Raw genomic sequence first — 14,077 nt, 5'->3', positions numbered from 1 at the left:
ATAGAGGGCAGATGCTGTTTAGAGATAGAAATGGACTTTGTGTTCTGGGTGGCTCTGTTGTTAGAGCGTGGGCTCCACATGCAGAGGTTATTATTCTTGATGCAGTTGACCAGAGTCAACTGCATCAAGTTGACTCTGGTCAAATAACAGATGGAATAACATCTCTACTTATTGCTAGTAATCAAGTCACAGATTGTTTTAATTTTTTACCTTATGCTTTTTCAAGATGTCTTCGTCTAATGTTGACTCTTGTTTGTTTGTTTTTTCTAATTAAAGTATGATACAAAAAATGTTGCTGGTAAAGACCACATAAGTTTTCATTATGCACTGAAAATCTCAGAAGTGAAAGTGGGTGCACTTAGTTTGATAATGGAAAATGTTTTACATTCTGTTGGTAATAAGCACTAATGTGTTGTGATACACTGAAGTGGGTTTTCTTATGTTCACTGTAGCAGAACTAAACTTCAGAAGTTATCAAAAATAAGCAGAGAGCTGCTGATGAGTTGTTCTAAAATCAGAATGAAATTGGATGAGGTTAAGTACATTGTCAGTGATGCTAATGAGATGACAGCTGTGTGTGTTCATGTGTGTGTAGGGAGGAAACTGTACCATTGAGGGTAAGGATGATGGGGAGGATTTCAGGCGTTTGCTGAGTGCCATGGACATCCTGTGCTTCACCCCAGAAGAGCAAAATGGTATCTACAGACTCCTGTCCTCGGTGCTTCATCTGGGGAATGTCTACTTCCAGCCACATCAGGTCTCACTCAGTCAAACTGACACATACACACCTTGCAAAAGGATGCATACCACTTGAAGTTTTCAACAATTTGTCTATATTATAACCACAAATTTCAATGTGTTTATTGGAATTGTATCTGCTAGCTCAACACAAAGTACATAAAGTAGTATATAACTGTAAAGTGATTGATTCAAGATGTTTGGCCATCATTTGTATTCATCCCCCTGATTTCTACATTATAGAGTCGCTTTTGTCTGCTATCACAGCTAACGTTTTTATGGCTGTGACTTTATGAACATTGTCTAGGGGCAGATTTTTTATAGCTAGTCTCTGTCATACTAGAAGGAGAACATCTATGAACACAAACTTTCAGCACATTCTTAAAAGAGGGAATATCTCAATAAAGAGACAATGTCACCTTCAGTTGTTATGAAAATGCTGTATAAATCAAAATACAGCATTTTCATAGTAATGAAAATTACTATGAAATAGAAATTTGTCTTCACCTTGAGATTGTTCTGTCTGTTTAACAACCTCCGGTAATTCCTCTTCAGCACGTCATCACAGCATTGCTTCCCTATACTGTCCATTGATGATGTTTACAACCGTTCTTAGGAACGCTGTGGTTTGGTTTGAGCTCAGTAGATGTGCAGTTCCACCTGGAGTTTACTAGTTACTGCTTTCTGGTGGAGTTATAAGGCACAAGGGCGAGTGGGGCGAGGGCTCTGTCAGGCTGGAACTTGGCTGAGGGTTGAAGCTCCAAGGTGGAGCTCAGCCCATTAAGGCTCTCAGGCATTAAGACACTCTGAATAACCATGAGCTCAAAAAGTCAATTTTGCACAATACCTGCCCTCCCTCCCCAAACAATCACAGTGCAGGAAATTACAGTCCCACACAATATTTGCCCATTAGTAGCCACCCATTCTTCAGCAGCAAGCATCTTCTCAGTGACCGTTCATACGTAAAAGCAATGGAAAACTTTTTCAAGGTGTGACTGGCAAATTATTTTTATCTGGTTCTTTTGCACCGCTCCGTTTTCTAATGCCTACGTGGGAAACCGCCACCGAGGGCCATTTTTAAAAATGTCCCTGCAACGCACTCCCCTGAGCTGTAGATCTTTCCAGCATATGCATTGATGTTTGTGATGTCACAGTCTAATGTGGCATGATTTGAAAAAGTGTCAGGAGTATGGATGCCTTTGCAAGGTAATGCAGTATATAAGTCCATTCAGTTTCAAAGACACAGCAGATGGTGACAGCATGGCTGCATGCTTGTGCCTCCATCCAGGTTGAGGGCCAGGAGTCTGCGGCGGTGGTGAGCGCACAGGAGATCAGAGTGGTAGCCGAGCTGCTGCAGGTTTCACCAGAGAGTCTGCAGAAAGCTGTCACTTATAAAATGACTGTAAGCCCACGGTCAACCTCACACTCAACCTTAATAGAATGTTTCCAGACTGAGGGCGGTGCTAGTTATCCAATTTGAGTCTTTGAACTCTCTTCCCCTCAGGATACAGGGAGGGAACAGATCTACACTCCATTGACGGTGGATAGTGCTTTAGATGCCAGGTGAGTGCCTGGAGTAAATGTTTAGTAAAAGAACTGAGGTTATAGCATTTTGTTTTTGGAAGAACTTGCAAGTGACCCATGCTTGACAGTCTTATTTGAAGCTTTTTTAATGTTCTCGTTTTAACCCTTCTATAAAAAAAACTACACCAGGAGACTTCATACAGAGGGGGAGTGGAGAGTCTTTGATATTCTCTTCCAATCTTTGGTTGAGGCATGTGAGGACAAAGGATCTCAGGGCCAGGGGGAGATTTTTCAGATGTCTTCTGTTACCATAGGAACCCAGTTTTCTGTTTCCATAGAAACCTTATTGTGTGTTTTTTTTCACAGAGATGCTGTTGCCAAGATCCTGTACTCGCTGCTCTTTAGTTGGCTGACAGAGCGTATCAACGGACGGGTCTACCCTCGCACCGAAGCCCTCTCCATCTCTGTGCTGGACATCTACGGATTTGAGGTCACGCTATGAAGCAATCTCTTCTCTAGATTTTCCTGTGGTGATGGATTAAAGTTTGCCTCTGTTAACTTACCCATACACCTCCCAATGTCTTCTCTTTTGCTCTTCAGGAGCTACAGGTGAACAGTTTTGAGCAGCTATGCATCAACTACGCAAATGAAACTTTGCAATTCTACTTCAACAGAGTCGTCTTCCAGGAGGAGCAGGTCAGGGAGATCACAAGTTAAGATTTCTAGATCAAGACGTTATACAGAACTGGAACAAAAATTCTCACACATATATTTGCCTATCCAAAGCCAGACTTACTTTTAGTTTCTGTAAGCATTCTTAAGCAGCAGTTTTTTCAGACTTTCTGAAGGTCAACAGATGTTTTTCTTTGGACTTTGGTTGTTTTTTTATTCATTTTCAGCTTTATACCTGATCATATCCACAGGGACGGGTTTTGCTTGTAAATCCTTTTAACTCTACCAAATCATTCAGGGCTTAAATTTTACCTCCACCTAATTTTCTTCTATATCATTAACAATAGAGAACAGTTGGTTGCCTCTGTTAACTTACCCATACATCTTAAAAGTCATATTTTAAAACAATGTGATTCTGAAAGAGATATTAGTTGAAAGCTTTGTAAAAACATTTCTTCTTTCAATTTCCACAAGCCCTCTTTCTCTGCTAATTTAAGCAGAAACAGTATTGGTGGAAGGTTTTGTTTCATGATGCAAATGCATTAAGCAATTTTCATTGTACAAATGAATAAAGTCTCTGAGAAGTCAGGTTTTAAGTCCAGAGAGAACAACTCAACTCTCGGGTTTCCACTTCATCACATTTAAGTCAAAAAGAAAAATCTTAACTTACAGTGGAGTTTGAGACTCAAGTCTCATGAAGTCTTCATCTGAAAATCAGGACTTGCCTCTTAAAGACCAGAGACTTGAGTCCTGACTTGTACTTGCTCCACAAAGAATTGATATTTGACTGGATCTGCCCCTGAAAGACTTGAGGATTTGGGTTTTTTGATCATTGTTTTCTCTGACAGGGTCACTGATTCCCTATTGTTGTTAGCAAGGAAAGTCAGGCAGGGATATTATGCTAAGAGGCCTTAAGTAAGCAACAAAAATCACTAGGTGCATAGTCACATGCAAACAGTAGACACTGGTCCTGGCTAAGGCTTTAATGAAGTTGCTGCATAGTTTGCGACACACCAGGAGTATGTGAAATGAAATGAAGGTCTTAAGTACTGGAGAGCTTGATTACACACAGGCTGGAAGGAGATAGAACAGGGGTGTCAAACTCCAGTCCTCAAGGGCCGCTGTCCTGCAGTTTTTAGTTTTTAGATGTGCCACAGGTACAAAACACTGGAATGAAATGGCTTAATTACCTCCTCCTTGTGTAGATCAGTTCCCCAGAGCCTTGAAAATGACCTAATTATTCTATTCAGGTGTGGTGCAGCAGAGGCACATCTAAAGGTTGCAGGGCAGTTGCAGACCCTCCAGCTGGAGTTTGACACATGTGAGATAGAACATGAGAAGAGCTGAGGATGAAGTAAACAATAACTGAGGTAAAGGAAAGGCAGGAATAACTAAGCTGATTACAAAGACCGAACTAAAAAGTAAGATCTAGAGCATGGAAAAGTGGAAACATAGAAACAAACCTATAACCCCAAACAACCCAAGACCATGACAAAGCTCTGTCCATAACACACAGTCATGCTTTCACTCTAACAGTTGATGCAGCTCTTCTTTCAGATAATCTAATGGTCACACATGCAAACATAAATGTTAAACTCTATAAATGTTGTGCAAAACTCATTCCAGCCTGTATTTCATGCATACATGTGTGGTGTTTGTTGCTTTGAAAGCTCACCTTGCTGACCCCTGCCTGATATGAGCCTTCCTTTACTGGACATAGTTTGTGAAACATGATTATGCAATTACCTCTGTCTGCTGGTGGAGGATCATTCAGACAGAGCAGAGCTTTATACCTGTGGTCACAAAAATCAAAAGCTGCAGACAGAACCTCTGAGCTCTGCAAATCTGAGCTTAGCTGTGAATCTAAGAGCAGCTGTTGGAGACAAATTGGTGTTTTGTGTATTCAAAGACAGAACACTGTGTCACTTTGTCACTAGAGACATACTGTAGATCACACTGTCTGTTCAGGGCAGATATTCTCTTTCCTACTTTTTCCTTTAAGCTGTGTAAAGGCCTGTAGCTCCCAGTAGGTGTGTTGAATCTGGGACCTACAAGCTTCCATAAATTGTTCTTGTTCTTGTGCAGCTCCACGATTCTTTTCCTGATATCTCTGGAATCTAATCTGATTTCTCTTGATTTTCCCGTTGTGTCAGACAAGAAAGCAGCATGTTCAAGCAGTGGCCTTAAAATACATCCACAGGTGTTTCTAGAATTATTTCAGATATGTCAGTGAACCTATCAAACGTTTCCAAAATCTTGAGACATCATCATCTGTACTTTACCTCATTTTTTTAAGAAATGGAAATCATTTAGTATGTAAACTTCTGATTTATAAGACATAAAAACAATAATTCTCTGATATATTGAAAATAATCTTGATATTTTTAACTGACCTGAAACAGAACACGCTTGGTCTGACTTAACTTGAGACAGTGAAACGCTATGGAGCAATCTCTTCTATAGATTTTCCTGTGGTGATGGATTAAAGTTTGCCTCTGTTAGCTTACCCATACACCTCCCAATGTGTATTGTGTCTTTATTTGATGTATGTCAGTTTCAGGGTTCAACTGTACATGGTACTTTTTTAGTCACACTGGCCACTCAAAGAGCTTCACACCACAGCCACATTTATCCTTTTGCATCCATAAAGGTATGCAGATTTATACACTTGCACAGAGACTGGTCTGTAATTTGGGCTTAACACTCATGTGACCAGAGGAAGCTGAAATCTAACCTTAAGCCTTCCGATTGTAAGACAACTGCTCTGCCTCTGAGCCACATTTATAAGCCATGAGGAAATAGACGAATGAGATGGAAAGCCATCAATGAGCTTTGAGGTTACAGTTGGAAAGTGGAGGTTGGGCTTCAGTTCAAACCATATTTTCCAGCCAAAACAAAAGTATTGGTAGCAAAGAAAAAGATAAAAAGATATTTTTCAAATCATAATGTGAAGATTTATATGGTTATTTCTGTTGTAAGAAAGAAGTTAGCAGAAGCTTCTGCCTTCAGAGAGCATTAGCATTAACTACCACAACACCACTGTAAAAACAACCAGCATTTTTCATCCGTGGAAGTCAACCCTCCCTTTTCTCCAGATAATCATAGTAGTTATCTGGAGAAATGCATAAAGTAGACTAAATTAGTAATAGTTACAATTCTAATCAGATTCCAGATGCTGTTTAATTCATTTGGACACAAAACCCCCAAGTCCTATTGAGATGAATTATTGTGGTGAAACCATATTCCTGGATGGTTGGGACAGGGGGATTTTTGATTAAATGCAATTGATGGATATCATATGGACCCATAAAGATAAAACCTGGTAAAATAAAGCATTTTCTTACCTGATAAACTGTATGCTTTTTTTGTGATGGTTTATTGGTTTTATTAACCTCATGAACTTTGTTGTTGTGTGCTGAATTGTGTTCTGCAGGAAGAATACATGCGGGAGCAGATCCAGTGGCAGCCGCAGCTCTTCAGCAACAACCAGGCATGTCTTGACCTTATTGCTGCAAAGCCTCATGGGATCCTGCGCATATTGGACGACCAGTGCGGCTTCCCCCAGGTACCAAACCTGTTTCCTATTTTGACATTTAAAATGTGGATGAGAGTACACTGAATAAACACATGAAGAGTAAAAAGTTAGCTCTTCATAAATCATGAGCCTGTTAACCCTTGTGTTGTCTTGAGGGTCAAAAGTGACCCACTTTTGCCATGTAAACCATGTTTAGCTGTAAAAAAAATAAATACTTTAAACTATATTTTTGCAACTTTAAATTTCATGACTTTTTCTAAATTGACCCCATCATTAGAAAAGTGATACTTTGTTTTTGTTTATGTTTCTATGTGAGCTGTACACCACTAGGGTACAAAGATCGTCTTCAACAGAATCTGTGCCTCCAGCAAGTAACGAATAGTGAATATAAAAGAATGAACTGCTGACAAAAAAGTTACAAATTGTTGACTTTTTCCCCTTTAGCATAGTTAAATCAGAAGTAATTACTTCACATTTATATAATTACAATAATAAACCTTTACTGTGTGTAAAAGAAAACTGTTATGACAGTTGTTTGTGGTAAAAAGAAAAGTGTAAATACTATTGATCATCTTTTTTGCATTGTATAACAAAAAATACATGACAAAAATGAATTAAATTGAGTTGAATTGATAAATAACTGATTGTTTCATCATGCAAAATAGCTTTTGGATTTCAATTCAAGTAAGCTGCTTTATTTGGGGGCTTTTGGTAGGGCGGGTCATTTTAGACCTGTAGGACAAGGGGAGTAAACAGAATGTTAAAATATTATAAGGTTTAATATACTTTTGGTGAATTGAAAGCAATCTTATCCAGAGACAAGTTTCTGTAGAGAGCTGATGTGCTTTGAATGAAGCAAGATGTCATAACACTAAACTATTGAGAGCAATAACTGATTGAAATAGTTCATGCTTAATTTTTAGGAGAAAGGAAGTTTTAAAAGCTTCCTTTGTTGAATATTCCATGATTCAGATCAGATCAATATGAAACTATTAAACATGCTGACTTAATTATCTACCTGCCGCTATCATCACTTCAACATGACAAAATGATTGAGCTCATATTGAGCTAAATGTATTACAGAGTCTCTGGAGCTCAGTGTGAATTAAGAGCAGCATTACATCAGGGACTGAATCAGTTTTCCAAATATGTATGTCTGCTATAGACATATGGTTTCCATGACACATGAACCATTAACCATCCACAATTATCACTAGGCAACAGACCATACCTTCCTTCAGAAGTGCCACTATCACCATGGTAATGATCCACTGTATGCCAGGCCCAAGATGCCATTGCCAGAGTTCACCCTGAAACACTATGCAGGGAAAGTCACCTACCAGGTACATTTTTTTCTGTTTTACTTTGTTCATGGTTTTGCTTTTCTGTCTGAGCTCCAACAATGTGCTTTACAGGTTCATAAATTCCTGGACAAAAACTTTGACTTGGTCCGGCAGGATGTTTTAGACCTCTTCATTCAAAGCAGGAACAGAGTAAGATCATCCCAGTTCTATCTTCATCTCATGACTAAGCCAGAGTTTGTTATTTCCAAGCAGTGCATCTCTTCTCTAAAATCTTTCAGAACTAAAATCTTATTTAGCTTTCAACTAGAAGTTCAATTGGTTAACATTTTGGGTGGCATTCTGGAAGAAATACTTGACAATAATCACAAAATGTTTTTATTAGAAGATTTGAGTAAAAATATTGTTTTAAGCCTTTTTAATTTTTGTTACATTAAAACCGGCAAACTTCAACCTATTTTGTCAAATTTGATGCATCGGACCAGCACAAAGTTGCAAGTTTGTGTATGCTGTACATATTTATAAAATGCAAAGACAATAATTGGGCTTTTTAAAAACGTTCACAATAAAAAAATCCTCAGAAGTCTAGCATTCATTTCTGTTTAGCTTTCCTTCCACTGGCACTCAAAAACACCGTCCACCAATGACCTCTAGACATCGGCTGAGTAAATAGTGTGTGTCATTTAATTCAGCTGGTCAATGAAGGCCCCGGAGCCCAACTACCAGAGCATCATTCCCAACAATACAATAACTTTCTGAGTGTAATGTTGCAAAATGTGAAAAACGTCAAAGGCTATGAAAACGTTTTAAGGTGTGGTGGGTGTGTTGCGCTCAGTCGGTTGCAATGTGAGCTGTGATCAGTAACCACAGGCTGCAGACTGTAATTACAATACTCTCCATGTTAAAAAAAATCTCAGCTCTGCATTCAGATAGTTAATGTTTAATGTTTAGGCATCTTTAACAAATATCATCCTTCTGTTACCTGAGAAGATCCTCGTACCTAAGCCCTGTCTTTTAGGCTGACTGTACATCCTCTGTGTTTGTGACCAGATGGTCTCCAGCCTTTTCTTGAAGCATTCTGAGTCTTTGACGCAGCAGCGCTCCAATTTGCGTCGCAACAGTGCAGCCCGACGTCATCAGACCAACACAGTCAGCGCAAAGTTCCAGAGCAGCCTGCAGGAACTGCTGGACAAGATGAAGAGGTTTGTAGTTACTGCAGACTTCTCGCTTTTGGCTACCAGACATTCATACTTGAAAGCATAAAGGGCATCTGGAGGCCTTCTCACATAAACTGTATAGAGCCGAAATGGCAAATATGATTAAACTCTTGTCATTGGGAAAATGAAACCCATGATAAGTCATTCTGAACACCATCAACAGTAATGAGACAGTGCAAGACAAAGGGTTTATAAATATGTCCAAAGTGTAGGATGTAAAAGAAGAGTGATGGCAGGAGTATTTCTTCCATTGTTCTAATCTTTTATATCTGTTGTAAAATAACCTTCTTTAATGTAATAAATTCTGAATGTTTTATTTCACTTGGTTCCACAAGTGAACAATTCCAACAGCTGACTAAGTTCAAAGCCATAAAACTTGACATCTCACATAAATTGAGATTGAAAATCTTAGGACCACTTTCAGTCTTACGTTAATTTTATGTTCATCTAATAACTAAACTGACACATAACTTGTGGCTCTCAGCAGAAAAAGTTTATTCCCTATAAATCTACACTAATAAACTGACAAACCTTTTTAGACAAAAAGGTTAAAATAATGTCATAAGTTACTCATCTGTGCATCAACTGTCATCTGTCTGTGACAGGTGTAACCCTTATTTTGTGCGATGCATCAAGCCGAACCGTCATAAGGTACATTTGCAAGTTGGATGATGTGTGCCGGTTTGCAGTGTTGTTTTTTTATTCAGTTTATATTGATACACAGTTCACCTGTGTATGCAGAAGCCAGGAATGTTTGACATGGATATGGTCAACACGCAGCTGCTTTACTCTGGCATTATGGAGACAATACGTATAAGGAAGGAAGGCTATCCAGCAAGACTGCCCTTTCACAGCTTCCTGTCAAGGTTGGTTGTTGAAGATCTGGACAGTGACCATATTTAAAGGCAGCTTAGGTCGAATCAGTTGTACTTTTGTAGAAGAGGTGTTTCAATTGAGCCTGGGTTCTCTGTGGCTCTGCATTAGCTACCAGTCACACACTAAAAATGTATTCTCTACTGAATCTTATTATGTATGGAGGGCGGATCCTGCCAAAATTGACAATAAAATTGGAATAAATAAATGGCTTGATAAAGTAATTAATGTGCCAAATAGTGTATCCTAAAATAAAAATAATTTTCCCAACTTACTAGATTATACAGTGTGACAAAAAAAATCTCAAGTGAAGGTTCTGGATTTACCTACATTTAGATGTAGCTTAAGTCAAGATTTAAATCTAATTGAAATCAATTAGATTTAAATCTAATTGGGCACCCTGCTGTGACCTTAAACAGGAAAACCCAGCAGTGGAACTAAACTTAATATGAAACACTTTTCATTCATGGCAATCACTGATTAGTGTTTTTACACTAGACCTGTACTCCTCAAACATCACTCACAAACACCTTTATTCATTGATGTGCAGATCAGGAAGCAACTTGGGATTCGGTGGCTTCCCAAAGTCACATCAAAATGTGACGGTAGGAAACTAGAATCATCAACTTCCTTAGAGCAAAACGTCTTTTCCCATTAAGCCACAATTTCTCTAAAATGAAGGCAATCCTGCAAAGAAGATTGGGCCAGTAAAGGATTAAACCTTCAAATCGGCTGTGGATTGGTTTTTCCCTTTAAAAATGAAATATTCATTTAGAAACTGTATATCACATTTCTGCAGGTCATAGCTATAAGCTTGTTTCATGATCTGAAATAGGAAAAATAAGTAAAAACAGAAGAAACCTGTGAGAGGAATGACACTTCATCACATTACAGCAACAAACAGAATATTTTTAATTCTGATGGAATTGAAAATATTAATTTAAAATACCGTAGTATTTGTCAACCTCCCTTTTCACCATCCTGTCTTGAAAGACAATGTTCCTGTGGCTCTCGCCGCTCTTTCAAAATCGTTGTAATTATTGCCTTTCTCTGGAGATAATACATTTCACGCAAACTGATCTCTTCATGTTGAAAGAGCCATCTGGCATTTGTCAGCTACCTCAGTAGGAAAGCAGATGAAACCAATTGATCTCCCAGCACCTCTCACTGTTTGCTGCCAAAGTGATTTGACTTACAGCAGCACTCACGCAGAAGCTAGTAAAACCAAGCAAGCAGCCAAACACTCTGAATACACAGAACACCAATTAGCCCCAAACAAGAGCTCTCAGATTAGCAGCCAAACTAAGAATTGCACAGATCAGACACGCAGGCTGCAGCTTTGGGTTTCCTGTTCCTTGTTTACTTGGGAATTCATATTTCCTCGTCAAACCCATGTTACATGTGACCACAGGTATAAAGCTCTGCTCTGTCTGAAGGATCCTCTGCCAGCAGACGGAGAAAATTGCGTTATCATGCTTCACAAACTCTGTCCGGTCAAGGAAGGCTCTTATCAAGTGGGGGTCAGCAAGGTGAGCTCTACGGGTAACACACATACATACACACCCCCATATGCATAAAATACAAGCTTGGCTGTTGCGTGTGTCACATGTAGATAACAATAAATTTACATTTCATGTGTGTCTGTTAGATTTTCTTGAAAGAGGAGCTTTATCAGCTGCTGGAAGGGAAGCGTGACCGTGTGTTGGACATAGCTGCCATGGTGCTGCAGAGATACACTCGCATGTGTTTTGCTCGGCAGAAATTTCTAAAATTCAGGCAAGGAATAACCCGCTTTGAAGCCCGCTGCAGAGGTTACCTGGTCAGGTAATTGTATAACTCATTGCAATTGATACTTTTCTCTGTGTAAAATGCAAAAATGTGTTTTGCACAACAAAATACAATAATATTTACAATATTATTTATTTTTGTTGCAAACCTTACAATTTTCTTTCATGTATTTGTAAAATAAATACATGATTACATTGCATAATTTTCCTTCTACTTCATAATTATGCACAAATTTTGATGGTCTGTAATATTCAAGCCCAATAAAACATGTTGAAGTTTGTATATTTGTAACATGACATAATGTGACAAAGCATTTTGCTAAGGGCTGAACATACAGTAAAGGTTCTGAACAAGAGTTTGGAGAAAATTAAACACGACTGCCACACTGTCGCATTGGACACCGACTGGTTTAATGATATCATCCTAGTTGAGTCTGGAGTTTCACTCATCAGCTCAGGAATTTAGGCGTAAGAGTTTGGTTTCACTGACCTGAACATGACCAACCTTCTCATGGAAAACCTCTTTCATTGTCCTTGATGTGAGGAGATAAGGCCGGGGAGTTCAGGCTGCGCACATCCATCAAAGGTGATAGATTTCCCAGTCCTGCAACAACGAACGCGAGTGGCGCAAATTTGCATTTTAGTCAAAAGTGGAAGAAGGCAGTAAAAAGGCAATAAAGTGAAGGTTAAAGAGTATGATTCTTTGATATTTCAGAAATAGCTTTTCAACTATGATAAATTAGAATGAATGACACTTTGTGAAAAACGTGCACTGAAACTATAGCAGAGCCATAAACATTCTGCACTAATCCAAGTGCAGTGACTGTCACTGATGGTGCAGCACTCAACTAAACTAAAGCAAACACGAGAATGTCTCTTAAAGAGGGTTTAGTTTTATGATACTTATAATTTATCCAAGTCTTTTTTTTGTTGCTTTTTTTCCCTCTTTTTCTGTATTTTCATAAATCATCCATCAATGATGGCAACACTTTTCCCAACAGAAAAAAATTTGCTCTGAGGAGGAAATATCTCATCAGGCTACGTTCGGCCGTTTTGCTAATTGTAAACCGTCAGCGCTATATGAGGGTATGCACACAGATTCAGCATCTTTCTGATTCAGAGGAAGCAATTAAAAATGAGCAAATGTGTGAAGTGTGATACTGTTGTCTTATTGTCAGACAGTGGTGGAGCCTGCAAGGAAGGCGGAGGAAGTGAGTAAAACTGCAAAAATAAATTCACCCGAGAGTTTAGCCACTTACATTAAATGTGCTGCTGCATTGGTTAACTCTTTGTGTGCAGGATCGGATCAATCGTGAAGTGGTGAATGTGACGACATTACCTATCCCTGCAGAGCTGGCTGGCCTGCTGCAGGCTGCTTCAGGTGTTCACACACAAACCTGGGCTCTCACAATAACACTGTAAATGTTGCTGAGCCAAGCTGCAAACACTGAGATTTATTTGTGGCACTGACTAATTTCATACTGTTGCATAAACATTCCTGTGCGTATGTTGGTGTCCGTGCATGTGTGTGTGGGTGTGTTGGTGTGCGTGTGTGTGTGTGTGTTCTTCTGTTAGGGGGTGAGGAGCTGCATTCTGACTGCTTGGCAGTGGTCCAGGCTCCAAAGGTGCAGGTGGACCCTCAGCTGACCTTGCCCCTCGATATCAATAACTACCTCTTAACACACTACATCCGGATCATGTTCAGGGTAATGACACTAACACACACTGTTACATCAGCGACAGTGTGTGCATCAGTAATAGTGTATACTTGCACACAGCGCAAATTCTTCTTAAGTGACTTTCTGAGAGTTTCGAAGCAACCAAGACAGTTTTTTTTTTTAAAGTAATTTGAAATAAACCCAGTTCCTTTGGGAAACGTTATGACTTTAAGTTTCACAAGAAATGGTTTCAACCTAGCCTGGTCTCAATTAAAATCTTACTTCAATAACAGTCTGGGATTTCTCTCCTTTACTTGGATTAAATCCAGTCAATTTTTGATCAGGCCAATCAGTGAACAGAAGGAGAAGTTGTGAACGATGACGTTGATTTTTTGCACCGTTTTAGCGATGGCAGTGGAGGAGGTGAAGGAAGCCATTCAGTCCGTGTTGGTATACTTATATATATATACATACGTATATATAATATTGAACTAACATTAACAGCTGCCTTGTTCAGCTTAGTGTTTCTCTCTTTACATTGGGGGATTGCGGTTTACAGCACAGGTAATTTCCAATAAGCTTCATACCTCATTACATGTGTCACAGGCAAATATTAGCTATAGGGTCAGATTTAAAACATCAACAGAGACCACGGCTCCAGAAAACAATCGTTTCTCGGCAGCTGAGAGCCGAGACCCTCTGGACGAAGCAAAGTAAGACAAGGGCCTGGTTTTTACCAGGCTAGCTTCAACATATTAAAACCTAAAATAAA

At 39.1% G+C, this 14,077-nt stretch overlaps 1 protein-coding gene across 1 annotated transcript in view; it reads left to right on the top strand.

Annotated features, from left to right (window-relative positions):
- Window positions 1–14,077, top strand: part of myo15ab (myosin XVAb) — a 67,372-nt gene that overhangs the window by 14,877 nt on the left and 38,418 nt on the right. Inside the window, exons 17-33 of the mRNA XM_032564114.1 lie at window positions 596–757; window positions 2,027–2,140; window positions 2,243–2,301; window positions 2,629–2,752; window positions 2,863–2,958; window positions 6,368–6,499; window positions 7,687–7,812; window positions 7,885–7,962; window positions 8,821–8,972; window positions 9,593–9,638; window positions 9,729–9,853; window positions 11,272–11,389; window positions 11,509–11,684; window positions 12,649–12,733; window positions 12,826–12,858; window positions 12,947–13,028; window positions 13,223–13,353. Of these exons, the coding sequence (XP_032420005.1) occupies window positions 596–757; window positions 2,027–2,140; window positions 2,243–2,301; window positions 2,629–2,752; window positions 2,863–2,958; window positions 6,368–6,499; window positions 7,687–7,812; window positions 7,885–7,962; window positions 8,821–8,972; window positions 9,593–9,638; window positions 9,729–9,853; window positions 11,272–11,389; window positions 11,509–11,684; window positions 12,649–12,733; window positions 12,826–12,858; window positions 12,947–13,028; window positions 13,223–13,353 (1,839 nt within the window). The remainder of the gene's footprint in view (window positions 1–595; window positions 758–2,026; window positions 2,141–2,242; window positions 2,302–2,628; window positions 2,753–2,862; window positions 2,959–6,367; window positions 6,500–7,686; window positions 7,813–7,884; window positions 7,963–8,820; window positions 8,973–9,592; window positions 9,639–9,728; window positions 9,854–11,271; window positions 11,390–11,508; window positions 11,685–12,648; window positions 12,734–12,825; window positions 12,859–12,946; window positions 13,029–13,222; window positions 13,354–14,077) is intronic.

This window comes from Xiphophorus hellerii, chromosome 5, assembly GCF_003331165.1.
Source record: "Xiphophorus hellerii strain 12219 chromosome 5, Xiphophorus_hellerii-4.1, whole genome shotgun sequence".
Lineage (NCBI taxonomy): Eukaryota > Metazoa > Chordata > Actinopteri > Cyprinodontiformes > Poeciliidae > Xiphophorus > Xiphophorus hellerii.
Note: the sequence above shows the minus strand (reverse complement) of the source record. Positions and strands in the feature narration are given on the sequence as shown.